The 27,574-nt window shown below is 40.1% G+C and overlaps 3 protein-coding genes and 1 non-coding gene across 4 annotated transcripts; 1 reads left to right on the top strand and 3 right to left on the bottom strand.

Moving 5' to 3' along the window:
- Positions 1-260: 260 nt before the first annotated feature.
- LOC104090620 (nicotinamide adenine dinucleotide transporter 1, chloroplastic) lies at positions 261-11,399 on the bottom strand. The gene is made up of 9 exons (XM_009595760.4): positions 10,876-11,399; positions 10,570-10,665; positions 10,113-10,219; positions 4,471-4,519; positions 4,242-4,351; positions 1,643-1,737; positions 1,457-1,545; positions 1,231-1,325; positions 261-783 (listed from the first exon to the last, which is right to left on the bottom strand). Exons 1-9 carry the CDS (start codon positions 10,943-10,945, stop codon positions 547-549), a joined length of 948 nt encoding a protein of 315 aa, XP_009594055.1. The 5' UTR covers positions 10,946-11,399; the 3' UTR covers positions 261-546.
- An 8,598-nt stretch (positions 11,400-19,997) lies between these two features.
- On the bottom strand, positions 19,998-20,600 carry LOC138907235 (uncharacterized). Its single transcript, XM_070197716.1, has one exon. The coding sequence runs from the start codon at positions 20,598-20,600 to the stop codon at positions 19,998-20,000; it is 603 nt and encodes a 200-aa protein (XP_070053817.1).
- Positions 20,601-23,192: 2,592 nt separating this feature from the next.
- Positions 23,193-24,227, bottom strand: LOC104090621 (uncharacterized). Its single transcript, XM_009595761.2, has 2 exons — positions 23,835-24,227; positions 23,193-23,759 (listed from the first exon to the last, which is right to left on the bottom strand). The coding sequence occupies exons 1-2, from the start codon at positions 24,225-24,227 to the stop codon at positions 23,193-23,195; spliced, it is 960 nt and encodes a 319-aa protein (XP_009594056.2).
- A 621-nt stretch (positions 24,228-24,848) lies between these two features.
- LOC117275351 (small nucleolar RNA R71) lies at positions 24,849-24,955 on the top strand. Its single transcript, XR_004505518.1, has one exon. It is a non-coding gene; the product is annotated as a small nucleolar RNA R71 (small nucleolar RNA).
- Positions 24,956-27,574: the final 2,619 nt, after the last annotated feature.

Raw genomic sequence — 27,574 nt, 5'->3', positions numbered from 1 at the left:
TTTACAGCAATTCCAACTAGCTACGTTTTAACAACTCCAAATAACCTCCTACTGAAGTCAAGTATTGACTAAACAAGCCTACTGATTGGCCTTGAATGATGATAAATGAACTGAATTTGACAAGAAATATACTTCTTTTTTTTTACATTTAATTTGTTTAACTTTTTCTTTGGCCCTATTCTCTCTTTGCCTTGGTCACTCCACTTCTGACTTCTGAGGAAGGAGGAATATAATGATTCAAGATGAAAAGCCAGCAAAAATGCACTCAACAGAGTTTCATTCAATACTGAATTTTGTCAAAGCTCGTATAATCTCGTTTTCCTAGTTCCTACTTTCAACACCTTTTATCATCATCATGATCATCAATTTCAGTGTAACAATGGTATAGCAAATTTGTCTCACAATGTCCAAGATGGCTTCTCTATGTTGCTAACAAAAAATAAGATACACAACTAATGAGGAGATTGCTGCAGCCAAATTAGCCACCTCGCTCAAAGACTTGATGAACTAAACTGCCTCTATGGTGAATCCCCAAGTCATGACATCCTACAATGGGTGAGGATGAGGATCAGGGGGAAACAGGGTTACAAGGAATCGGTGAATCATCTCAAAACTTGTAAATGTGATAACAGCTGCAGGGGTAGTCCGGATTAGGTTTGTCGCACAACCTCGGTAAAAGCCTTGGATTCCTTCTTGATGAAAGACTTTTTTAATGCAGTCAATTACACCAGAGTACCGCTTTTCAGAGTGGCGCCCCTGTTCTTGAAGCCTTGAACGTACTACCTACAACAGAAATTCCAACATATGATTTTGTGAATGTACATTTTTGTCACACTCCATTCCCTAAGCTTTTCCCGACACATAGTGAAGTGTCTCAACCATAAATTGACCAAACAAAAATAACAAAGCTCGAGAAGGACAACAGAAACGAGAACACAGAGATGCCTTCCCGGCAGAGAGAATTTGGTAGTGCTAGAAATATATAATGAAAGCAGGGATGGAAAATAGAACATAAGGTATAAGTTGCTAGAATAACAAAATTTCATGTATCCATAGAAGACAGTGTAACCCATTACTCCAATCCCAAAAAGTATAAAAAGAGGTAGGGAAGAACTTGACTTGCAATATTTCTGTAAAATTGTGGACCAAGATATCATATGGTATACCACTTTATGTTTCAGTTAACCGTTTTAAACTCAAATTAACAATGCAACCACCGTAGCAACATACCTCATGTGGATATGTCAATGTAGAAGCAAATATTTTGGAAACTGATGATGCAACAGCAACATCAGGGGCCCCAAGTTTATCCGTTGAAGTGTTATCTGACATCATCACAATAAGCCAGCACAATCAGATACGATGTCATCCTTTCTAAGAGGTGGGAAACCAAATAGTATAAAGATACTGAACTAACTAGAAGTGAAAGGAAATATGACCATAAGTGAGTAATCACCTCGCTTGGCCAAGTAAATCTTGATTTTCTCATAAGTTGGGAATTGGATGGCTACATGACTAACACCAGCCAAAGCAGGCACCAGACCGCTGTCCACCACAAAGCAATAAAAGTCAGCTAAAACAGTGGTAGACAAGCAATTTGGAACATTACGAGCGACAAATTTCAAGAAAGAAAACCACTGACCTGTACAACCCACGAATGCCCTCTTCACATGCTATTCTCCTTAAAGCAGATAATGTACCCCTGTAAGGCTCAAGACCTGCTCTTATTCCTTGAGTCTACAGAAGGTTAAGGCAAATGAATAAGGGTGAGAATATGATTAATGCTTTGCTTGGTGAAGTGCATTCAGAAGCATATCTTTGGTAAACACATCTTTAACAATTATTAGATGGCATAATTAATTGACAATACCAATCCAGAATAAAAAGATCCTTTCACATAATTTTTTTCACCAGAAGTACATATACATTAATTGGTCAATTACGTGGTGTAAGAATTCTCACTGCTGCATTAGCTACATTGTCCCCACAAAATAATAAAACACTGAAGGTCATGGAATGTTGTACTTCTTGCCGATATAAGCCCAGGCCATGCAGGTGAGGAGTTGGGCTTAGCTTCGCTAGCAATATGCCTGCCCGGGATGCCTAACCTATCCTCCTGTGAATACCCAAGATGTGCACACTTGCATTTTCTGACTTTTGAGCAAAAGTTCTGCTGTGTTTGGTTTTCTTCTTAACATTTAGGATCTTGAATTTCATTTATTCAGTGATTGCGAAAGTCCCTAGTGATACCTTCCCAACTCCATATGAACTCCTTTCCCTAGTAATCCACTAAATTTTACAAAGAAAATAAGAGATAGATAGTCAAGGTAGCCAGCAACTGGTGGAGTATAATGGGTGAGATGGCAGCTGACTGCGCCTAACAATACTGGCAATGGTTGAATTATTGATGGTGAAAGTGGCAAGAAGAGCAACTACAACCGCAGAGTAGAGGTAGGAGACTACTTTTTAGTTGAAATGCTAAACTTTAAATGCAACTTTATCTTGTTGGCCCAGACCCAACCCGCGGTACTGGCTCACCTCTGCCCCCATTGCCTTATGTGGGGTGGTGAATCTGGGGATTCACCTGTCCCATTGGCATCTCTACTCCAAGCACTTGCTATAACAAGCAACCATGAACTACATAAATATTGCCTATTTTTCAAAAGACGGTGGTGTCCCTGTTCTGGCTTGATTGCACGCTCCTTGACTAATCCGTCGTGTACCTGCTACTTCCCACACAGGCAACTCTGTCTACCAAGTCTTAGACAGATCGGAAGAATACATCTAATCTAATGTCGCCTCTACTCGAATTCAGGGGTTGGACCCAAGGTTGTCACTCCAATTCTTCAACTAGCTACCCCTTGGGGACAAAGAACGTCTATCACTCACTCAAACTTATAAAATGCAAGACAGCTTATGAGATCTTCAAGGCATATGAAGATATTAACCTGATTAAAACTAAAGAGACTAACCCATATGGGCATGAAGTACTATTTCCAGTTGAACTTCAGTGAACTATTGAAATAGCGATTTGGTTTGAATGTCATTCAAGTGAACTATTTCACTAACAGATCTTCAACTTTCACAAACGTCTTTTCCAACTGAAGTTCAAACTTCCACAATCTTTTTGACCAACTTCAACTCCATATACTTTCCTTTTCAACTTCAACTCAAATATTGTGCAAACGCTTGCTAAACCACAAAAGGACTGACAATTAGGCCAACTTAGCATTGAAGACTCAATTAAAAAATGTTACAGCAATTGTGTTCGTCAAAAGGAGAGATGGTTTGCATCTTTCTCTCCCCCTCCCCCCCCCCCCCCCAAAAAAAAAAAAAAACACTTCACTGGGCGAGAGCAGCCTTCGGGCTTTTTTTTTACGACACATCCGGGCAAAATATGTTACAAGAATCAAGTACAGGTACATGCACAAGACATTCAAACTTGGGGAAACTTCAATAGTAAAAATGATAAAAATAACAAAAACAACTGGGACACACAACCATTCAGAAGCAAGGAGAAGAAAGTATTGACCAGGAGATCAAATTCTATGGAATACCCAAAAGCAGAATATTGAAGAGGAGCGAACCTAAAGCAATTAGATCCCAACTGAAATAGAACAACACTATATTGCACAGATACTCATCGGTCCATCTATTTCTGTTAGTCAGCGACAAGCGCGCAAAAGTCATCCGAAGACACAAATGCACAATGGCATTATTAGGTGTACAACTCCTAGAGTATGTTATATAGCAGTACCACCTTGAGGCAGTTGGTGTAGGCCAACTGATCACCTTTGTCAGATCAGTTGGTGAAGCAAATGTGCCATAAAAGCTAAAATTACACTCCCCTCTTTCAGTTAGTTACTAAAAACAAGGAGATGGAAACATTAACACATGTTCCGTGCAAGAACTCTTTGTTTTCCATTTTCCCTTTGTAGGATAAGGGAAAGCCACGTTGGTACATTCTTTCTCCTGAAATCCTTCCCCTTCCATGACCAATTCTACATTTATTATAAGAATTCAGAAGGCCCTTCCAGCTGCTTTATTAAATGTAGTTTTTTGACAAAATATTGTTCCACTCCATACCGCAAAAGTTGATACCAAACACTTTAACAAAGTCGTCCTAGTGTCAGCTCCAGCTTCGGTTTAAAGGATTATTAGCAACATCTTTACCTCTTTCACCAAGCCACACAAATAAGAAGATCAAGCTAAATCTCAAAATTTGGATGCATAAAACACACCTGAAGACGTGTCTTCACAACCCAGAGAGGATTTGTCGCAATTGTGGTTGCAGCTCCAGCACCGGAAGCAGCTAACATGTTTGCACCTATCGAGAGCTGATGACTTCCATCTATAAGAACCACCAAACGAAAAGTTTTTACCACTAAGTGCAATGTAGTTTATCAAAAATTAATTTGAAAAGTAATCAGTCAATGGAAAAACATCTTTGAGGAAAGGTCATCTACTGACCATCAGAGCCAAGAAAGCTTTTCAGCTGTTCATATATAGTAAAATAGACCTGCAGAAAAGGAAAATATGTTTGAGATCACTCTTGCAATAAACTTAATTATTTCTCTATGAAATCGAGGAAAATCATGATCAAATCTTTAACACTAAGTGCATAAACACCATAATGTAATAAGAATTAAAGTTCTTATCAAAACAAAATACGTAATAAGAATTGAAGCAAGAAATTTCAATTTTAATTAGTGAAAGAGAAAAGTAACTGTAAGCCTCCCTTTCTCGCCATGTGTGGCTGGCACTTAAAATTGATTAAACGATATGCCAATATGAAAGGAATGCAGGAACCTGATAAGGCTCCTGGGCCAGACGGATTGACAATGGCTTTCTACCAAAGTGCATGGGATATCATCCAGTCAGACTTAATTGACACCCTGAACCACTTCCACCAAAATGGCAAGATCGTGAGATCTTGTAATGCCTCCTTTATTGCTCTGATCCCTAAGAAAAAGGGAGTTGTGGAGCTAAGAGACTTTAGGCCAATAAGTCTAATAGGAAGTGTCTATAAAATAGCTGCAAAACTTCTGGCCGAAAGGTTGAAGAATGTAATATGGAAGCTCATTTCTGGACATCAAAATGCCTTCATAAAGGGTAGACAGATCACTGATGCAGCTCTAGTTGCCAATGAAATCCTTGACTGGAAGCTCAAATCAGGGGAACCAGGTCTATTGTGCAAATTAGATATAGAGAAAGCTTTTGATCAGCTCAACTGGAACTTTCTCTTTATGATGTTGAGGAAAATGGGATTCGGCGACAAATGGATTAAATGGATCAAATTCTGCACTACAACTGTGAAATACTCTGTTCTGGTTAACTCAAGCCCAATTGGCTTCTTCTCTCCCCAAAAGGGACTTAGGCAGGGGGACCCTCTTTCCCCATTTCTCTTCATCATAGCCATGGAGGGTCTCAATAACATGCTGAACAAAGCCAGGAATTTACAATGGTTCAAAGGATTTGAAGTTGGTGTTAGCCCTAGGAACACAGTGTCTGTCTCCCATCTATTATATGGGGACGATACCCTCATCTTCTGTGGGGCTGAAGAATCTCAAGTGTTACATCTAAATCTGACTCTGCTTATATTTGAAGCTCTTTCAGGTTTACACATCAATATGTTGAAGAGTGTCATTTACCCAGTAAATGATGTAACCAATCTGGAGGGCCTGGCTGACATACTATGCTGCAATACTGGTACTTTACCAACCACATACCTTGGGCTACCGCTTGGTGCCAAATTCAAGTTTGTTGATATATGGAGTGGAGTCATAGGCAAAATTGAAAGAAGGCTTGCTAACTGGCAAATGCAATACCTATCTATGGGAGACAGACTCACGCTCATCAACAGTGTCCTGGACAACCTACCCACCTACCTTATGTCTCTATTTCCCATCCCAGGGAAAGTGCTGAAGCAGATTGATAAATACAGGAGGAACTTTCTTTGGGAAGGAAATAGCAAAAGCCACAAATTCCACCTGGTGAAATGGAAGAAAGTAACTCAACCTAAATTTCAAGGTGGTCTAGGTATTAGAGACCTCAGAACACACAATAAGAGCATGCTTATGAAATGGTTGTGGAAATATTCTCAAGAAGATCAAGTCCTTTGGAAGGAGGTGGTGACTGCAAAGCATGGTATCAAGAATCATTGGTGTACTAAAGTATCTAGAGCACCATTTGGAGTAGGCCCTTGGAAATACATCAGCAAGCTAGGGGGGAAATTTCACAACTGTAAGTTCAAGGTAGGCAACGGGGAAACGGAGCAAATATCAAGTTCTGGGAAGATAGATGGTTGGGGGACTCCACACTACAAGTTGAATTTCCTGCCCTCTATTCAATATCCACTAGCAGAAACTCAACAATTTCAAATAACAGAGCCGACAACACATGGAATCCTCAATTCAGGAGAAACTTGCAAGACTGGGAGATACATGATCTACTCAATCTACTGGAGAGGCTTGAGTCATTCCAAATCGACGACCAGGCACAAGACAGACTCATTTGGGGTGATAGAGTAGATGGCAAATACTCTGTAAAGGCAGGTTATCTCTCCCTTTGTGATCAGAACGAAGTGGTAGTCAATTGGCCATGGAAATTAATTTGGAGAGCCAAGTTACCACCAAAGGTGATTTGCTTTAGCTGGATAACCGTATATGAAGCATGCCTCACCCAGGACAATCTCACTAGGAGAAACTTTCACATTGTCAATAGATGCTATATGTGCCAACAGGCTATTGAAACCAATAGACATCTTTTGTTACACTGTGCAGCGGTTACAGACATATGGAACATGTTCATCTAAGCTTTTGGTCTCAAATGGGTTATGCCTGATAGCGTAAAAGATGCATTGATTAGCTGGAGTTCATGGAAGGTTAGAAAATCCATCAGGGAAGTTTGGAAGATGATCCCAGCTTGTATCTTCTGGTGTACATGGACTGAGAGAAACACAAGATGTTTTGAGGGCATTTCTACTCCAAATTACATTCTTAAGGCTAGATGTTTAGCAAGTTTATGTAGCTGGAGTAACCTTTCCCCTGTAAATTCCCCAGAATCCTTTTTGGACTTTGTTAGCTCCTTAACTTTAGACTAGGCCTTTTGTAATAGAGCTAACAATGTTTTTACTGCACTGTGCATTTTGCATCTTCTTGATGCCTTATATGAAATCCATTATCTTATCAAAAAAAAAAGGAATGCAGGAAACATTTTTAAAAAGACCTTTTCGCTGGAACTCAATAGAACTCAGAAAATTCAGATGCATTGGGAGAGTGTTCGAATTAGCTTACCCAATCCATTTGCCCATATGAACATAAAAGAACGGGACAAGGATTATGACTAGAAGCAAAAGAATTAGAAACGACAAAATGACCATCATTTCTTAGAAAAATACCTTTCCGTAAAAGCAGTGTGATCTTTTTTTTCTTCCATATCCCTCTCCTACTTCTATGGCTCTCCACTGTTTTGGAACCACAGTCTAATTTCTGATTTTGGTAAGCAAAGCAACCAATCAACCCAAGATAGTTGGGATCCGCAATACGAATTTTTTGGAGAACTTCTCGTTATAAGTAAGCAACAACAACAACAACATACCCAGTCTTATCCCACACCGTGGGGGGTAGTTGTTCTCCCACTTACATAGTCTGATCAAGTTTATAACGAGCTATTGTAGGGGCTGTCTGTTTTTTTTGTACTTTTGTGTCCCTTCTTGGTACCTATAAAACTTTTACCTTATCAAAAGAAAAAGGTTTATAACGAGTATGGAAATCTATCCTAGCATCCTCTTCATATACATAATGCAAATTTTACCTGAACATTAACAAGCTAAGACATTTATTTTTAGAAAAAAAACAGCTAGATGTAGCTTTACCCTGGAAGCATCATTACTTCCTTTCCTTCCATAACACCCAACACAGACAAGGTGGAATGTTTCTCCAAATCTGTCATATTAACCATTTCATCCCAAAAACGTCTAAAAACAACTCCCACAGTTGAATTGCAAACTGGTAATACAAGAAGAAGCTTTTCTCTGTAGTTGTTAAGTGAGATAGGCACCCAACTAAAGCAAGTCACCTTATAGGAAGCTTTAGTTTCCCACGATATTTTCCAAGACCACTGTAGTATATTGCAATTTCCGTACATAAATTTTTGATAAGGTTTGTCAGGGATAAATTATGTACATCTCCTGTACATAAGTTATGATAAATGACTTCATACTAATCAAACCATTTCCTTTGGCAGTCCATATCAAAGAATCTGAAACCTCGGAAAGTGTTTGCCCATCTCCCAGGTTTTCCAAACTACAATCATCCTTTCAATCTCCCATCCTAGCAGCCCCTCTAAAGCATACTTCTCACCCAATCTCCAATTTTCATTAAGCTATAGTGATTCTGTGTGTAGTGTGTAAGGCAATGCTGTACAAGCCTGTGAATTTATCTTTGCTGAAGAATATCGTAACCATTCATCCAGTCAAAACAGTTGATTCTTCTACCCTCCCTTACTTTTTTATTGTTATAGAATTCAAGCCGAAGTTTTCTTATTTGTTCCCAAACTCCTACTGTAGCAATTTCATCAAAAGAAAGGGAACTATGCAGAGCAACTGACTGCTTTGGTGCATCATGAATCTTATTCACCAAATTTTGATTGTACTATTTTTCTCCTTAGTACCTTCTCCTCCTTGGTGTATCTCCACAACCATTTGAAGAGCCAACTCTTGTTGTGAATTTTTTAGTTTCTAGCTCCTAATCCTTCTTCCTTCTTGCTTAACATTACTGTCTCTCGCTTTATTGAAAATATTTCTTTACCTTGTTACCATCCTGTAAGAAATTCCTTCTGCTGCTATCCAAATTGATTAAGACCTTAGAAGGTATTGGAAGCAGTGACATCATATAGGTTGGCAATGAGTGCAGTACACTGTTTATGCTACTAGCCAACCTCTTAGAGACAAGAAATTAAACTATATGCAGAAAAGCAGCTATACGCGCATTTAGTTTAGCTTCAGTCCACCTAAAGTATGCATTACTCTGGTGTTAGTGTTACATTACACAACAAATACTCAATGGAAACAAACATACACCATCTTTTCTATGTTCGACCACCAGCATGCACACAGCCAATGGAAGGGATTTGGAAAAGCCATGATAGGTTGCTCGGGATGACAAGAGAAGCTATGTAGATTTGGTTTTGATAAACAGGTTAACTGTCATTTATTTATTTTAATTTTTTATTTTTTATTTTTTTTTGAGAAAGAGAATCTATAAATAGATCTATATATATTCTGTGATATTAACCAGAAGGAGAAAAGGAGAAATAACAGAACACAAAGCAAAGGTGAAAATGACACGCGAAATGTTGATCAACCAATCAATCAACTACATCTGAATCCGAAATTAGTTGTGCTCGGCTATATGAATCCTCTATATCCATTCACTTATTTGTAAGGTTCAGAAAATAGAGGTTGCCACTAGAACAAGATCAAAGGCTTCAGCTGAGTAACAGCTTTACGACAAGAAGTCAAATCAAAAACAGAATTTCACAACAAATTCAGGAGGATGGACTTCAACAAGAAGAAAAGGAGGACAAGTCATGGACTAAACCAAATATGTGACACATTAGAACAAAGATGCTCAAATCAGATTTCATTGTGTCACACCAAATAAGGACAGTAAAAAGAAGGTAAGACAATATCTTGGGCATATAATCATGCCCTAAGTGCACAGAAATAAAATATAAACTTATCAAAATCAGGTGAATTTTTGGGGAGTTATTGCAGAATGACATGATTTAAATATGTTGGCAAAAACAGGACAAGTAAACCAAGAATGACGTAGGAACAGGACAATCATGACCTAAGAACAGGATATCAAAGTCCAGTAAACTTCAACTCCCTTATCAACCATTTACAAAAAGAGAGAAGAATAAAAAGTTAAAGCGCAGAAGCTGAGAGAGAGATAGAATGTAAGTCAAAATTAGGAACTATGAGACGAAACAAAAGCTATGTAGTAAACAGCTCTTGCTCTATCCAGATAGAACAATAAAGAGACTTAACCATAAGTTAGCATGAAAATGTGATGCTAAAGTTAAAATTGAAAAGTAACATGACTCACCGCCCAGTTTGGAAGTAATGCTAGCACGGTTGGGGAAAGCCCTCTGTACATTCCACGCAGCCCCTCCCTTTGAAATATCTGCTCTAAACTCCCAACTATAAGACTACCTGATTAGAAGAAGAAACAAAATCAGATGCCTCTGATATTCACCTCATAAAATTCGACTGATCTTTTCATATGTTTAACCGTAACTTGATGGTAGATGATTATCAGTCCCAATACAAGCAAGCATAAGTATCGGTGGCGGATTTACTATGACCGCAACAACTGCTTTCCACCCGAACTATATATTCTAGTTGAATCATTTTTAAAAATATACAGTAGGTTAAAAATCCGAACAGGAAGTGGCATATAAATATCACAATCAAATGTGTACTTACAAAGCTGCTTGGTAGGAGAACTAAAAACCTCAACTACATCAAGAATCATTTTAACATATCAAATAAGGCAATTTTACCTCTAACGTTAGCATTTCCTAGCTTTGGCAACCCATGAACCTGCAACCTAGTCTTGATAACATCTAAAGGGCACACAAATGTAGCCGCTATTACTCCTGCAACATATTAATTGAGCAATCCATTTCAGTGTGTGCCAAATTCCAGACCAATCAATCAGACATAAAAATTCCATGTCCATATATATGTTTTAAACATATCCACAAGAACCCTAAATAGAATTTGATGGTCCATTGGGGAAACAAATAGAGGATTAAATAGTAAGTAACAAAAAAGTTTTTTCTTCTTTTTAAAAAAAAAAAATTTACCAGCAGCAGCACCGGCACCAGCATTGCAAAGTAGGCCTTTAGGAGTAGGGCCATGAGTATCAGCGGCCATTGCTATTGCTAAATTTAGGGCAATTAATTACAAAGGAAAGAGCAGCTGCAGAGATATAAAAGACTTGAACTTGATTCTTAAAGTCCTCTTTTAAGAGGGAGATCGCACAGAACCACAGTCGCATGGCCAGTAGGTATAACTCCAATTAATGAAATTTCACCACTCACTCACTCGCCAAATTGAATTGACCGCAAAACAAGTTCTCTATTAAAGGGGCAATTCAAGATTTAATTTTTCACAAGAGGGATTTCATTTGGCTACGTTGGTTGTTGAGTGACGATGAGATCAAGAATCTGAAATCGCCATGCGAGGTGGTCCAATTTGGCAGCTCTCAATAAGGGGCGATAAGGTCAGAAGATGAGATTCATATACGGAGTAGGAGTATTTGATTTGGACGAAACCACCCAACCTCTTTCGCAAGCTTGCAATGTCATCGACCACACAATGACTCAAATGGGTCCACCCTTTTTTTACTTCTTCGGGATAAGCAACACAAATTTTCTTCCTTTTTCCGTCGGCAACAAAAAGAAATAGTATCAAAATGCACTTTCTTGATTGGCTACTACTTCACTCTATTTTCAAATGTTTCCCAAATCTTTTTCTAATTACGAGATCCTCTGTTTACTATGGGCAAAGATCTAAATTTGCCCCTCAATGATGCAAATCAATCAGATTTTTATTCGTTTATAGTTGAGATCAAATTTACTTTTGCCGACTCTAGACAATGTAACCTCTTTAAATACGGTTAATTTTTCATAAAACACTATTATTTAGAGCATAGTAACTATAATTTGATAAATTACTATTTGTAGCTACCGTTCAATTGTTACCAGCTTGTATCACTTATATTTAAATGCGCAACGAATACATCATGTGTCAATTGTATTCGTTTCGCGCAACAAATACAACTTGTATCAACTGTATTCGTTCGCGCAATTATATTCATTCGTGCATCGAATACAACATGTATCAAGTGTAACCAAGGCAAAATACAAGGGTGTATACAAAGGATACAGCCTGCATTGACTTTATATAAGGGTATATACAAAGGATACAACATGTATTCATAAGTGCAACGAATACAACCAACGCGAATATAGAAATACAGAAAAATAAAATGCTCTTACCGAGATTTGAACTCAAGACCTCCGCTAAATAAGTGGATGCTCTAACCAACTGAGCTATGAGAGTTTGTTGCTCTTTTATTTCAGTTCAAAACAATTAATCTCTTATTTCATCAATTTGCTATAAAATTCAAATATAGCTACGAATGGTAAATTTGCTGAAAGTATAGTTACGAATGGTAAATATAATATATATGTTTGACGTGTCGCGTATTTTTTCCTATTTTCTTCATATAATTGTTATTTTATTATTATCAACTAGCAGCTCAATTTGCTCTTGAAGAAGAGTACGGCTAAAGGTCAGGAGTTGGGAGAGAAGTTGGTGGTGATGGGGGCTTGGGGGAGTAGTCGTGATGCTGGCAACATGTGGGTTAGGACAACTAATTGTATTAGGGAAGCAGCAAGGGAGGAGCTGGGTTTCAAAGGCAACTTTGGCGAACATCGAGGGGATTTGTGGTAGAATAGTGAGGTCCAAGGGAAAGTGAACGTCAAAAAAATTACTTATGTGAAGTTAGTAGAGAGCAAAGACGAGGAGAATAAGAGGGATGTGTACAAGACAACAAAGAGAGAGGCGAAGCCAATAGTTACCGCGGCTAAAATGGCAACGTTCGAGGGCTTGTACGTAGAACTTGAGGACAAGGGGGGATAAGAAGTTGTATATGCTAGCCAAGACGATGGAGAGGAGGGCCCGAGACATGGACCAAGTGAAGTGCATCAAAGACGAGAAAGACCATGTTTTGGTGGAAAAGACACACATTAGACAGAGATGACAAAGATACTTCCACAAACTCTTGAATGGAGAGGGGGCAAGATTATCGTGCTAAGTGACTTGGAACAATCTGAGAGGCGTATCAAGGTCGAGAAGGTAAAAGGGGTTATGCGTAAAATGAGCAGGAGAAGAGCGACCGGGCCGAAGAGATCCCTATTGAATTTTGAAAGAGCGCGGGCAGAGCAACTTTAGAGTTGCTAACTCGGTTGTTCATTGTCATTTTTAGGACGGCAACGATGCCTGAAGAATGGAGATGGAGTACGATGGTCCCGGTGTACAAGAAAATATATTCAAAATAGCAACAATTTTTAAAGTATCAAGCTGCTAAGCTACACTATGAAAGTTTGGGAGAGTGTCGTGGAGATGAGGGTGAGGAGAGGTGTGTCTATTTTCGAGAACAAGTTCGAATTTATGATGGGGCGGTCGACTACAAAGGCAGAGAGACTTACATATAATATTCATTAACGTAGAAAAAACATATGATAAAGTCCCAAGATAAGTTATTTGGAGATGTATATAGAGGTTAGAGGTGTACTTGTAGTGTATATTAGGCTGATTAAGAATATGTACGATGGGGCCAAAACCCAGGTAAGGACAGTGGACGGAGACTCGCGTCACTTTCCAGTCTTGATGGGATTGCACTAGGGATCTGCCCTTATCCCATATTATTTGCCCTAGTGATGGATGAATTGACGCGACACATCCAAGGGGAAGTGCCTTGATGTCTGTTATTTACAGATGGCATAATGTTGATTGACGAGATGATGGGCGGTGACTAGGTTGGAGGTTTGGAGACAGACCCTGAAGTTTAAGGGCTTAAGGTTGAGTAGGACTAACAGTATACCTGGAGTGCGAGTTCAATGATATAACACAAGTTGTTCCGAAGAGAGGAAGTTCAATTATCTTGGGTGTATAATCTAAGCTAATAGAGAGATTGACAAGGATGACACTCACCATATTGGGGTGGGGTGGATGAAACAAAGGCTCACATCCGGTGTTATGTGTGATAAGAATGCGTCACCTAGACTTGAAGGTAAGTTCTATATATAGAGTGGTTGTTAGGCCGACTATGATGTATGGAGTGGCAAATCAAGAGCTCTCATGTCCAGAAGTTACAAGCAACGGAGATGAGGATACTGAGACGGATGTGTGGGCATACTAAGAGAGATAAGATTAGGAATGAAAATATTTGGGATAAGCTGGAAGTGGCCTCGTGGTGGACAAGTTGCGGGAAAGCGACGCTCAGATGGTGATAGCATCCTAGGAATCTCAAATCTATTCAAGGGAAAGGATGAAACTTTGAAATCTAAAAGAGGGCCTTTAACAAGATGTCAAGTTAAAGAGTTGCAAAACAAGGTCATTAGACTTCAAGTGCAAATAAAGAAGTTGTTAATTGGGAAGAAGAGCTCAAGGATAAAGGATGTGAATTGGCTAGGTGTTATAATTGTTTTATGACCCAAATTTATGTCCAAGAAGAGGAGTATTGGATCCCAAGAGACATCCTTTGAAGAAGGTCCAAATCAGGCCATTGTTGGACCTATTTGGCACCTAAAATATGTCCAAACTTTCTGCCCAAAAGGTCTTACATAAAACCACATTTTTATAACATAAAAATGACATACTTGATGTCCAAAAATGGTACAACAGGCATGCTAGAAGTTGAGGGCAAGTTGGTGCCAAGTTGCTTGCAAGTTGCCTTAAAGATTTCCAAGATCCTACCCAAGATTGGTTTGGACTTTCAAGATCCTATCTTAGATTGATTTTAATTTATTTTCATATATTTTGGTACTAGATTTATTGCTTTCCTAGGTAGTTAAGGTTATGTTTTCCTTTTCCTAAGATTGTTAAAATTACTTTCCAAGATTGATTTGGTTTTTATTTCCTAGTATTTTTTCTATTTCCTAAGGTAGTTGGACTTGTTGTCCAAAGTAGTTTAGGACTTTATTTTCTTATTTTTTAGGTAGAATTTCGTGACCCCCTCTCTGTATAAAGGGGTATCTTATTTGCTTGTAGATTATTATAGACAATATCAATAAAAATTATAGATTTTTCTTGCACTCTTGTGTGAGGCTACTCTTGGATTTATTCTTCAACCTTCAAGACTCAACTTAAGGTGGTAAGATTAAACCCTTTTTCGAAATCTTAGATCACTTCTAGGTATTTAAGAAAGGTGATAAGTTTAGGCTTTTTGTTGTTCTTGTTATTCTAAAGGGTCGGGTTTCATAATCTATCTCTTGTTTTTAAGTCTCTACCAAAGGCGATTAGTTCTTTGTTAGTTGATCACGCACAACTATGCCTTGTAAAAAGGACTAAGCGGTCGCTGCAAATATAATCCGGTTCAAGTCCGGAGTCGAATCCCACATGGAACTAACCTATTTACTACAACTTTTAACAATGCTAATGATAAGCTCAGACAATTTCCGGATGCAAGATTTTTTATAGAGCATAAGTGGAATTTATTTATCTAATGAAAATGACAACAAAATTAGCAATAATCAAGAATAAGGTTGTATTCAGAGGTAAAAGGATCTAGGGCTATTGATTTCCCCAATTGCCGGACTAATTCCTGACACGTTAGCTATAATCTCGCTGTAATACTCTATGAGGATTATGAGTTCCGGACTACCGTAATTATCTCTTGATCAATTATGATAATTTACTAGAAGTATTCTCTCGAACTACTCTAGTTAACAATTTATGCAACTCGGAATTGTCCCACCAAAGCTTTGTTATCTCTAACCCCACTTTTAAATTCAAGTAATTAATCTCTTAACTTACCCGAAAGTGGTGTTGTTCAACAACAATCTAATCAAGTGTTATTTCTCAAGCAACACAAGGTAACTAGACACGATTAATCAAGGGCCATTTCAATTAATCACAACACATAGTTGAACAATCATGGAATAAGAACGGCTCAATTATATCTAAACATAGTCAAAACTTTATCCAACAATTGGTTTCATCAACCCTGGATGATGGGTTTAGCTACTCATACTAATGGATAAAAATTCACTATAACAATTCATAATCAACAATGGAAGTAAGAAGAAGAAGATGAAAACTCTTAGAAAATTCTCCGTCTTCTCTCTCTTGTTCTTGCCTCCAAAACCTCCTAAAAACAGCTCTCCATCTCTTCTGGGCAAATTAGGCTTCATATAGGTTTAGGTTAGTCGTATTGGAAATTACATAATTACCCCTTGAGTTGTTGGCCTCCGTCTGCTCGTCCGCGGCCGCGGATTCGACCGCGGATCCGGCCGCGGATTTCAGCCAGTGTTCTGCCTCCAGTGCGCGGTCCAATTCGCGGTCAACTCCGCGGCCGCGCACCTGGAGGGACCTCCTCGCTTGCTTTTCTCGCTCCTTTTCGACTGGCTAACCTTCGATTGGCCTTCCACACTCCATATTGACTCCAAAACACTCTTTAACTTCCTCCTAGCTCGGAGTGGCTCCTGTAAAGCATAAAATTCTTAATTAGAGCATTTTGTTATCTTTTAGCATTCAAATATCAATAAAGTGTGGCTAAATTAGAGTATAAATAGTGTCTAAATTGCATAAATATAGCCTACTATCAACACCCCACACTTAAACTATTGCTCGTCCCCGAGCAATCAAACCACATTCTACAGAGGCCTAACTTCACTGAGCGACTTCCCTAACTCGTCACACCAAAAATATTTCACATAGTTTGAGTATACATTAGTGTAACATCTACACCTTAAGAGTGGACTCCCGCGAGCCACGCAATATTCCTAACCGGCTTACTTACTCTATTAAGAGATCCAGACTTACCTCTCCTTCGTGAATCAAGTGCCTGCTCACTACAAAAGAGACTTATTCCACAATCAATAAAATTCATGCATACTGAGGAACTTCAAAATAAACAAAATTCACTCACCCTCAGAAATGATATTCTTTTGCCACAGAAAACGCTGCAGTGGCTTGCCCGTAGTGTACTACTCTACTAATTGAGCTTGTTCAGTCTAGGATCAAGTAGGACTTTATTTGGTTGTAATGTAGCCTGCAGGCCGGGTAACATATATTTGGATATAATAGTGACTACACCTCCCCAAGCACTTTAATACATATATTTTATAATCAAGCCCACACTTAAGTTAAACCAATATTTCCACCTTCAACACCACGTAAATTACCCCACACTTCTTTGAGCACAATCATCTTAAAAGCCACCATAGAATATTACTAATCAACATGATACACTATTAACACATGATACATTTTTTTTTCAACAAGGTGCACCTTTCTCCTGATTTCCCTAGTTCCACTCAAAAGCCCCACCAACTACCCCATACTTTATTCTTTATAGATTCATAGTAATTCAAGTGCTTACGAGAGGTAAAAAGTTCAAAAAGATGGTCAATTCAAATAAGGGATAAGGCTTGTAATGTGGTTGCCAAGGAAACAGGATTACAGGCTCAATGGGGTTAACTACGATACATAACAATAGGTAGGTGGAATATGTATATATATATGGTTCAACAAAGAAATGCCTATATCACTTTCCAGACTAAACAAGACTACTATTTCGCTTTGCAGACACACAGGGCAAGTTCTAGGCATCAAATGTCGTGCACAGAACACAACAAGCCTCTCACACACATGGCATATGACTCACTCCAAATCGGATCATCAAACACTTAGATTAGAGTACTTAAGCCAAATTAAGAACATACAATTTAAGGCATTCTTACAAGAGTCAACAAATGAGCCTAAGCGTCACACTAAGTACCCATTATATTCAAGGAATTACGAAGTTAAGAGATCCTATTCTAATCCTGCCCATAGCCCATAAGTTCCTAACTAAAAAATAAAAACTAACTACACCCGGTTCAAATAAAACCCTTGAAAAAGAACCGTGGTTTAAAGAAAAATCAAGAGGGAATTGTTACACTACTACAAAAGAAAATCCACGGTCACCGCGCCATTTTTTACTTTTAACAATTATTTTTCGACTTTAGTCCCTCAAGAAACCCGTCGAATGATATCCATCGTCGAGACAAGTCGAAAATGATTTATGTAAATAAACTACGAAACTATTCTACATACAACAAAGTATCCCCCACCCCACACTTAAAAAGATGGCATGTCCCCATGTCATACAAAATAAAGTAATGCGAGGTAAAGGAACTTCCCCGATGGATCAGTCTTGATCGGAGATAGTGCCAGTGTCGAGATGACACGCCCTCCCCAACGCACGCAGCCAACCCATGATTTTCTTCTCTGACTTCGCATTTTGGGTGGCCAAGGCATCAACTCTAACCCCTAATTCCGTGACGGAAGTGCGCAGCCCTGCCATATCCTATTCTAAGACTGTCATCCGTGTACTCTGTCTGACCTGGGATGGTCCTTCAACCACTGCAGCTTGTTCTTGTGGGGGTGAGGCAGGTCCAACCTCCTCCTTCCCTTCATCGCCCTCCTCTGGCGCATCAGAATCGTCACTATGAGTTGCCCAGGTGCCACCGGGGCTTTCTCGATGGTCACTTTGTCTGCCCGGAACTTTGCTTCTTTCTTCAGCATGCTATCTGCATTTAGGTTCTCAGGCACCCTTGCTGCCCGGCATAATCTAGTGACCAGAGAGGGGAAAAAGAATCCATACCTCTTCAGTGGTGAACGGACGAACATCTCAGACTGAATAACCTTGGCCACATCAAAATCGTGGCCATTCACGAAGCACCAGATCAAGGCAGCTCTCGGACCATTTACCTTCATGGTGTTGTGGGACGGTAACAAGCGACTGTTGATGATGTGCAACAAGTAGTTTCCTTCAAAAGTGAGTGAGGCAAAGTGTAGCTTCGATCCCGGCACAACCCACACCACATCTTTGCCTGGTACACAGATAGTTCTGAAAAACCTGTTCTATATGATGGGTTCTCGCTTGTAAGTATCGTTCTATATGATGGGTTCTCGCTTGTAAGTATCATAGGAATCCCCATCCCCATTGAATACAGGCAATCGATACACTCTCCTGATGGCTTCTATCGAGGCATCCACCCTCGTGTGTCGCACAGTGTATATTCTATCCTCATGTTCGGGGCAGTTGGCATAGAACTCCCGGACAAGCATCAAGTTACCCTCCTCCGGCTCTTCGAAAAAGCTGTCCAACCTGCATCTGATCAACTCCCGATATATATTAGGGCACTTATACTGGAGGGACGCCCTGTCAATACCCCTTTCCGGTACAGGTTTTCTAGTGGTCTTCAAACTGAAACGGTCTTGGGCAGCTCTGGAGACAAACCTGGTACGATCAAACTGAGGTGCACTGGCCGGTGCCCGTGCCCGGGATGAACCTCCATGACCACTTGACGAGGCTCCGGTGGTGCGTCTCTTCTTTGAAGGTGTCATGGTACTTGGAGATCTTGGGAGGAACGGAGATTGTGGATTGGTTGAGTGGGGAAATAGAGGAAGGAGAAGAAGATTTGTTGATGAGAGAAATTTTGAGGGAGAGGGGGCGTGTGTTTTGTTTTAGGGGAATGGGGAAGGGTTTTAGATTTTATTAAGGGGGAGGAAAAGAAGAAGTGGGGGAGTGGGCGGTTGGGGGGGGGGGGGGTAAGTAAAAAAATTGAATAATAATAAATAGGAAAGAAAAGAAAAGAAGAGAAAAGAAAATAATAACAAATTCTGAACCTGGTACCGCCTCATCTGCAGTCGATCTCGTTCAAATCCGCGGCCGCGGATGAGGAACAGTGAGAGGGACAAAATCCGTGCCCCAATCCGCGGTCAAGTCCATGGGCGCGGACTTGCGACAGTGAAGGCTGTAAAATCCTTTGTCGACTCCGCGGTCCAATCCGCGGGCGCGGACGTGGAGGCAGTGGTCTATGCAAAATCCGCGGCTTACTCCGCGATCTAATCCGCGACCTCGGATTTCGATCTCCACCAAATTTTTGTCTTTTTCACACTTTTACCTATCTCTAGGTTAATTTCGTCCCTCGGATCCTTCTAATGCGCATAATTTTATCCCTGCACATTAGTAGATCGGTCAATGCCATTCAAAATCAATTACAAAAATAAAAGTAAAGAAAAATAATGGGTTGCTTCCCAAAAAGCGCTTGAGTTAACATCGCGGCACGGCGATTTACAACAAACCATGAGTTGCCTCCCAGGAAGCGCCTGATTTAACGTCGCGGCATAACGCAGGCTTTCATTATTACTCTTCGCTCGCATATTGGGGCTCTTCCAAAGATATCACCACTCTATCCCCCTTTTCTTTGACCATTCCAAGGTAATATTTCAACCTTTGCCCATTCACCGTGAACTTATTTGTACCATCTTCGGATTCAATTTCTACAGCTCCACTTGAGAACACTTGCACCACTCTGAAGGGTCCTGACCATCGGGACATCAACTTTCCCAGAAACAATGTCAATCTCGAGTTGTATAACAACACTAGATCTCCGGGTTTGAAGTTCTGATCTAGAATGTGCTTATCATGCATCATTTTCATCCTTTCTTTGTACAATCTTGTATTCTCAAATGCATGGAACCTGAATTCCTCAAGTTCATGTAACTCAGTGACTCTGCTGGTGCCTGTGGTCTCCATATCCAAATTCAACTGCTGCAGTGCCCAAAGGGCTTTATGTTCGAGCTCTACCGGAAGTTGGCATGCTTTTCCAAACACTAACTTGTATGGTGACATACCAATTGGAGTTTTAAATGTTGTGCGGTATGCCCATAATGCATTATCCGGCTTCTTTGCCCAATCAGTCCTTGTCGCATTCACTGTCTTGGTCAGGACACTTTTGATTTCCATGTTGGACACTTCAATTTGCCTGCTCATCTGTGGGTGGTAAGGTGTGGCTACCTTATGGCAAACTCCATACTTTTCCAACAACCGTGCGAACGCTCTATTGCAAAAATGGGTTCTACCATCACTGATTATAGCTCTCGGGGTGCCAATACGTGTGAATATGTTTTTCTTTAAGGAAGCCTGTCACCTCTTTTGCATCATTGGTTGGGAGAGCCACCGCTTCGACCCATTTGGAGACATAGTCAACTGCTACCAATATGTATTTGTTACCATACGAGCTGACGAAAGGCCCCATAAAGCCAATCCCCCACATGTCAAAAACCTCTACCTCTTGAATTATGGTCATCAGCATCTTGTGATGTCGAGATATGTTGCCTGTCCTTTGGCACTCATCGCAACTTTTTACCCAAGCATGGGCATCCTTGAACATAGCTAGCCAATACAACCCCGATTCCAACACTTTTGCTCCATCCGGATTCCTCCAAAGTGTCCACCATATGGTGAAGCATGGCAAGCCTGCAAAACAGAAGGTTGATCTTTCTCGGGGATACACCTCTGGATCATGTTATCTACACATATTCTAAAAAGTAGAGGTTCATCCCAATAATAAGATCGTCAATCACGAAAGAACTTTTTCTTTTGAATTGAAGAGAGTTCATAAGGTATAATACCGCTTGCCAAATAGTTAGCAATATCAGCATACCATGGCGTCTCCTCCATTGTCACAGCGAGTTACTGTTCATCTAGGAATGTCTCAGTTATATCTTCAACCTCTATCTTCTTTTCAGCTCCTTCCAACCTTGAGAGGTGGTCTGCCACTTAATTGTCCGTCCCTTTTCTGTCACGGATTTCCAGATCGAATTCTTATAGCAAAAGAACCCAGCGGATTAAGCGTGGCTTTGACTCCTTCTTTTCTATCAAGTACCTAATTGCTGCATGGTCAGTATAAACAATAACTTTTGAACCAATTAAGTACGACCTGAATTTGTCGATGACAAACACTACAACCAACATTTCCTTTTCCGTTACGGTGTAATTGAGTCGTGCACCGTTGAGCATCCTGCTTGCATAGTAAATTGGGTGCATCATCTTGTCTTTTCGCTGCCCCAAGACTGCTCTTATAGCATAATCACTGGCGTCGCACATGAGCTCGAACGGTTGCTCCCAGTTGGGTGCAACAATGATGGGTGCAGTTACTAGTCTCTTCTTCAGCTCCTCAAATGCCAACCTGCAATAATTAGAAAACATAAAGGGCTGTTCCTTTTCAAGAAGTTTACATAAAGGGTTAGCAATCTTGGAAAAATCTTTTATGAATCGCCTATAGAACCCGGCGTGCCCAAGGAAACTTCTCACTGCCTTGACTAAAGTGGGCGGTGGCAATTTCTCAATCACATCAACCTTAGCATAGTCGACTTCAAATCCCTTACTAGACACTCGATGCCCCAAACTATTCCTTCTTGTACTATAAAATGACACTTTTCCCAATTCAATACCAAATTTGTCTCAATGCATATTTTGAGCACTCTTCTTAAATTGCGAAGACAATCTTCGAATGAATCCCCCACCACGGAGAAATCATCCATAAACACCTCCATAATGTCTTCAACCATATCAGTGAAATGGCTAACATGCATCGCTGGAATGTAGTCGGCGCATTGCAAAGTCCAAAAGGCATTCTCCGAAAGGCAAAGATGCCATACGGACAAGTGAAGGATGTTTTCTCTCTGTCTTCAGGGGCTATTGAGATCTAGTTGTACCCCGAATATCTATCCAAGAAACAGAAGTGAGACCGCCAAGCTAACCTGTCCAATATTTGGTCAATGAAAGGCAAGGGGAAATGGTCCTTCCGGGTGGCTGTGTTCAATTTTCTATAGTCCATGCAAATCTGCCACTCCGTGACTGTACGAGTCAAGATCAACTCATTATTCTCATTTTGTACGACCGTCATTCCTCCCCGTTTCGGCACACACTGAACAGGGCTGACCCAGTTGCTGTCAGAGATGGGGAAGATGATACCCGCATCCAGTCACTTGATCACTTCCTTCTTATTCGGGTTCAGCCGTCGTTGATGTTCTCTGGAAGGTTTGTGCCCCTCTTCCAAGAGAATCTTGTGCATACAAAAGGCTGGGCTGATACCATTTATGTCTGCCATGGTCCAACCAATGACAGTCTTACATTCTTGTAACACCTACAAGAGTTGCTCTACCTGCACAGCTAGCAAACCAAATGATATAATAACAGGTAAAGTAAAATTAGGCCCTAAGAAAGTGTACATGAAGTGAGCTGGAAGCGGTTTCAGGTCCAACTGTGGTGGCTCCTCTATTGATGGTTTTGCAGGTGGTGTTTCTCTTTCTTCTAAGCGTAAGGGCTCGAACTGAGATTCCCTTTTCCAGAACCCTTGACCCTCGAGAGCCATGACCCACTCCACCAGCCCTTCACCATCCATCTCTTCCAAATTCATCAAACAGGATTCTAGCGGATCCCTGACATTAAGGGTCTCATCCTCCTCTTGCAGTATCACATCTACGGCCTCTACTAGCGAGCAATTTGCAAATTCGCCGGGTCTCCTTATGGATTGTTGAACCTCATTTTCAACTATCCAGTCTCACAATCAATCAATGCTCTTCCAGTGGCTAAGAAAAGCCTTCCCAGAATGATGGGTATCTCTTCATCCACTTGGCAGTCAATAATAACGAAGTCTGCAGGGAATACAAACTTCCCCACTTGATCAAGCACATCATCAAGAATTCCTGTCGGCCTTTTGACTATGTGATCACCCAGTTGCAACAACATTGAGGTCGGTCTAGCTTTGCCAATGCCCAGTTTTATATAGATTGCCAAGGGTATCAAGTTTATTCTGGCCCCCAAGTCACACAATGCTTTAGCAAAAGCATAACTCCCAATGGTGCATGGGATAGTGAAACTACCTGGATCAGACACTTTTTGAGCCATAGGTCTTGTCACTACCGCGCTGCAGGTCTGCGTCAGAGTTACAGTGGACAGGTCCTGGAAGTCAAATTTTTGCGACATCAGATCCTTCATTATTTTTGCATACCCTGGCATTTCCCTCAAAGCATCCATCAGTGGAATATTCAATTGAATTTGTCGAGGCATTTCCATGAATTTCCTGTATTGATCATCTTTCTTTTGCTTTGCCAATCTCTGAGGGAATAGTACAGGAGTCAACCTCTACCCACTGCTTGGTGTCTTTTCTTTGTTGGAAGCTTTTTCTACCACCTGTTCTGAGAGTTGTTCACCTTCCTTTTCCTTACCCTTGTCAACTTGTGCTTGTTCAATTACAACCTCGGTGAGCTCTGCTGACTCATCTGCCTCTAATGTAACTGGAGTAGTTGGTGTAGTCTCTCTCCTAGATTGAGCAACTTCTTGCTTTCTGTCTAAATCTCTTCCATTCTTGAGACTTACTGCCATTAGCTGATTTGGGTTTTGTTCCTTTGGGTTAATATTTGTATCTGTAGGCAATTTTCCTTGTGGGCGATTGTTCAAGGCCATAGACAGTTGTCCCAATTGAGTTTCAATGCCTTTGATTGCCGAATCATGTGCTGTTAACTTTTCTTGCATCTTACCATTTTTCCCAATGAGTTGTTGCAGCATGCCTCTGATTTCTATCATGTTATTGTCCTGCTATTGATGAGGTGGTTGGTAGGCCAACTGTTGTTGGTGCTGCTGATTATAGCCATGTTGCCTTTGATAAGGCACGACTTGGCCTTGTGGTCGTGCGCTTCCAGGATTGGGGTTGTGTTGTGGCTGGTTTGGTCTGTACTGCTGGTTTGGTGTTGGTCGCCATTGCTGCCCACTTTGCCTCTGACCTCCAAAATTATTGACATAATTCATGTCTTCTCTGAATCCCTGGTTGTCATTCTCTCCACTCCACGAGCACACATATGACTGGTTTATGCAAGGAGTGCACAAGCCTCCATTTGTTGTATCAACAATGTGCACTTGATTTGTACCCATCTCATCAATTTTCTTTGTCAGTAAGCTCATCTGGGTCATGAGAGTGGCTATTTCTCTTCATTGGAATTGTTTGGGTCAAGAGCAACAGAATACACTATTGGTGTAAGTGTCGTACCTCTAGTCATCCAGCCTGAATTTTGAGCCATCTTGTCGAGTAGAATCTTGCACTCTGTGAACGTTTTGCTCAAAAATACACCCCCAGCTGAAGCATCTACATTGGCCTTCAAATTGTCTGCCAAACCCATGTAGAATCTTTGTCCCAGCATCTGATCTGGAATGCCATGGTGTGGACACTTCACTAGCATACCCTTAAACCTCTCCCAGGTTTCTTGCAAGGTCTCAGTCAGTTTCTGCCTGAACTGCAATATCTCATCAATTTGCCTTGTAGTCTTATTGGGAGGATAAAACTTGTTTAAGAACTACTTGACTAATTCTTCCCAAGTAGCAATGGAGTTTATTGGGAGCAAATTCAGCCAAGTTTGAGCCTCTCTGGTCACTGAGAATGGGAACAGTAATAACTTAATTGCTTCAGGAGTCACATTCGGCTGTTTTTGAGTCATACAAATTGATAGGAAGTTCTTCAGATGTTGTTGTGGGTCTTCGATGTATGACCCGGAGAACAACCCTTTATTCTGCAACAGGTGCAGCATGTTGTTGGTAATCTGGAATGTCTCCGCTTGTATATGAGGAATATCAATGGTGGTGGCCAAGTTATCAACAATTGGTTGTGCTCAATCATAAAGAGCAGCTTCCGGCACAAGAGGTGCCACCACTCCATTGTTTGGGTCAACATGATCATTCCGATTATTTCTGTTGACGTCGTTCACGTTGTCCATTTCACTTTCAAATTGGTCTTTTTGTTTTAACTGTTTGTTCTTCTTGTTGGCCCGATTCAATGCCCTGAATGCTTTCTCGGGGTCTAAGAGTCCTTCAAAAAGTTCACCAGTCCTCAAAGAGCTTCTAGGCATACGCCTCAGTCACAGAAGAGTTCAAACGTGAGAATTTCAATGGAAAAGTTATAATACCGTAGGAAATTGATCTAAACTAAGAATCCTAGCAATTCTTCTAAGTTGTAATAAATAACACCGTTAGATCCCCGGCAACGACGCCAAAATTTGATCACGCACAATTATGCCTTGTAAAAAGGAATAAGCGGTCGCTGCAAATATAATCTGGTTCAAGTCCGGAGTCGAATCTCACAGGGAACTAACCTATTTACTACAACTTTTAACAATGCTAATGATAAGCTCAGACAATTTCCGGATGCAAGAATTTTTATAGAGCATAAGTGAAATTTATTTATCTAATGAAAAATGACAACAAAATTAGCAATAATCAAGAATAAGGTTGAATTCAAAGGTAAAAGGATCTAGGGCTACTGATTTCCCCAATTGCCAGACTAATTCCTGACACGTTAGCTATAATCTCTCCGTAATACTCTATGAGGATTATGAGTTCCGGGCTACCATAATTATCTCTTGATCAATTACGATAATTTACTAGAAGCATTCTCTCGAACTACTCTAGTTAGAAATTTATGCAACTCATAATTGTCTCACCAAAGCTTCGTTATCTCTAACCCCGCTTTTAAATTCAAGTAATTAATCTCTTAACTTACCCGAAAGTGGTGTTGTTCAACAACAATCTAACCAAGTATTCTTTCTCAAGCAACACAAGGTAACTAGACACGATTAATCAAGGGCCATTTCAATTAATCACAACACATAGTTGAACAATCATAGAATAAGAACGGCTCAATTATATCTAAACATAGTCAAAACTTCATCCAACAATTGGTTCCATTAACCCTAGATGATGGGTTTAGCTACTCATACTAATGGATAAAAATTCACTATAACAATTCATAATCAACAATGGAAGTAAGAAGAAGATGATGAAAACTCTAAGAAAATTTTCCGTCTTCTCTCTCTTGTTCTTGCCTCCAAAACCTCCTAAAAATAGCTCTCCATCTCTTCTGGGCAAATTAGGCTTCATATAGGTTTAGGTAAGTCGCATTGGAAATTACATAATTTCCCCTGAGTTGTTGGCCTCCATCCGCCCTTCCGTGGCCGCGGATCCAACCGCGGATTTCAGCCAGTGTTCTGCCTCAAGTGCGCGGTCCAATTCGCGGTCAACTCCGCGGCCGCGCACCTGGAGGGGACCTCCCAGCTTGCTTTTCTCGCTCTTTTTCGATCGGGCTAACCTTCGATTGGCCTTCCACACTCCATATTGACTCCAAAACACTCTTTAGCTTCCTCCTAGCTCAGAGTGGCTCCTGCAAAGCATAAAATTCTTAATTAGAGCATTTTATTTTCTTTTAGCATTCAGATATCAATAAAGTGCGGCTAAATTAGAGTATAAATAGTGTCTAAATTGCATAAATATAGCCTACTATCATTAGCTAATTATTGTTGTTAGTATTCAACTTCAAAAATAAATTTCTTGAATTCAAGAAACTCTTTCTTGAATTCAATCTATCTTTAATTTTTGTCTTCTTTTTTGTTTCTTTATTTTCTTTTAGCTTACGCATGTTTCTTGATTTTCCTTAGTAGTTCTTGGACTCCTATCATGTTGTTATCAAGTGGTATCGGAGCATAGGCTGATCAAGACTTCAATCTTGATAATATTGGGAGGTTTTTTAGCACAAAAAAAAATAATCAACCTAGAAAGAAAAGTGTTATTGCTCGTTATTATATCTAAATTCAAGTATTATTTGGTTTTCAAGTAAAGAAAGGAAACAAGAAGAGGGGATCCTAGATCTTGAAGATTAAGGCAACTTATTTCCTTATTCTTGTGGGTTTTGGGTTTTCTATTTTTTTTCTACTAACCAATTCTTATTCTTCCTAGGTTTGGTCCTTCACTTTTCTTTTCTTTTCTTTTTCTAATTCCATATTCTTCTCACTAAGGTTGTGACTAGTAAGGTTTATTAATAAATCTAAAGATTAACGACCAAGAGTTGCTTTGAGTGGAAAAAGGCAAGAGAGATGGGAGCATTAGAGGGA

Source organism: Nicotiana tomentosiformis, chromosome 1, assembly GCF_000390325.3.
Source record: "Nicotiana tomentosiformis chromosome 1, ASM39032v3, whole genome shotgun sequence".
Taxonomy (NCBI): Eukaryota; Viridiplantae; Streptophyta; class Magnoliopsida; order Solanales; family Solanaceae; genus Nicotiana; species Nicotiana tomentosiformis.
This window is presented reverse-complemented; position numbering and strand designations above follow the sequence as displayed.

Coding starts and splice junctions, on each gene's coding strand:
- LOC104090620 (XM_009595760.4), bottom strand. CDS start 10,945: ATGGCCGCTGATACTCATGGCCCTACTCCTAAAGGCCTACTTTGCAAT. Junction 4,520..10,112: donor CATTACTTCCAAACTGGGCG/GTGAGTCATGTT, acceptor CCTTTTCTGCAG/GTCTATTTTACTATATATGA. Junction 4,352..4,470: donor AAGCTTTCTTGGCTCTGATG/GTCAGTAGATGA, acceptor TGGTTCTTATAG/ATGGAAGTCATCAGCTCTCG.
- LOC104090621 (XM_009595761.2), bottom strand. CDS start 24,227: ATGATAGAAATCAGAGGCATGCTGCAACAACTCATTGGGAAAAATGGT. Junction 23,760..23,834: donor GTGAACAACTCTCAGAACAG/GTGGTAGAAAAA, acceptor CTATTCCCTCAG/AGATTGGCAAAGCAAAAGAA.
- LOC138907235 (XM_070197716.1), bottom strand. CDS start 20,600: ATGGAAATCAAAAGTGTCCTGACCAAGACAGTGAATGCGACAAGGACT.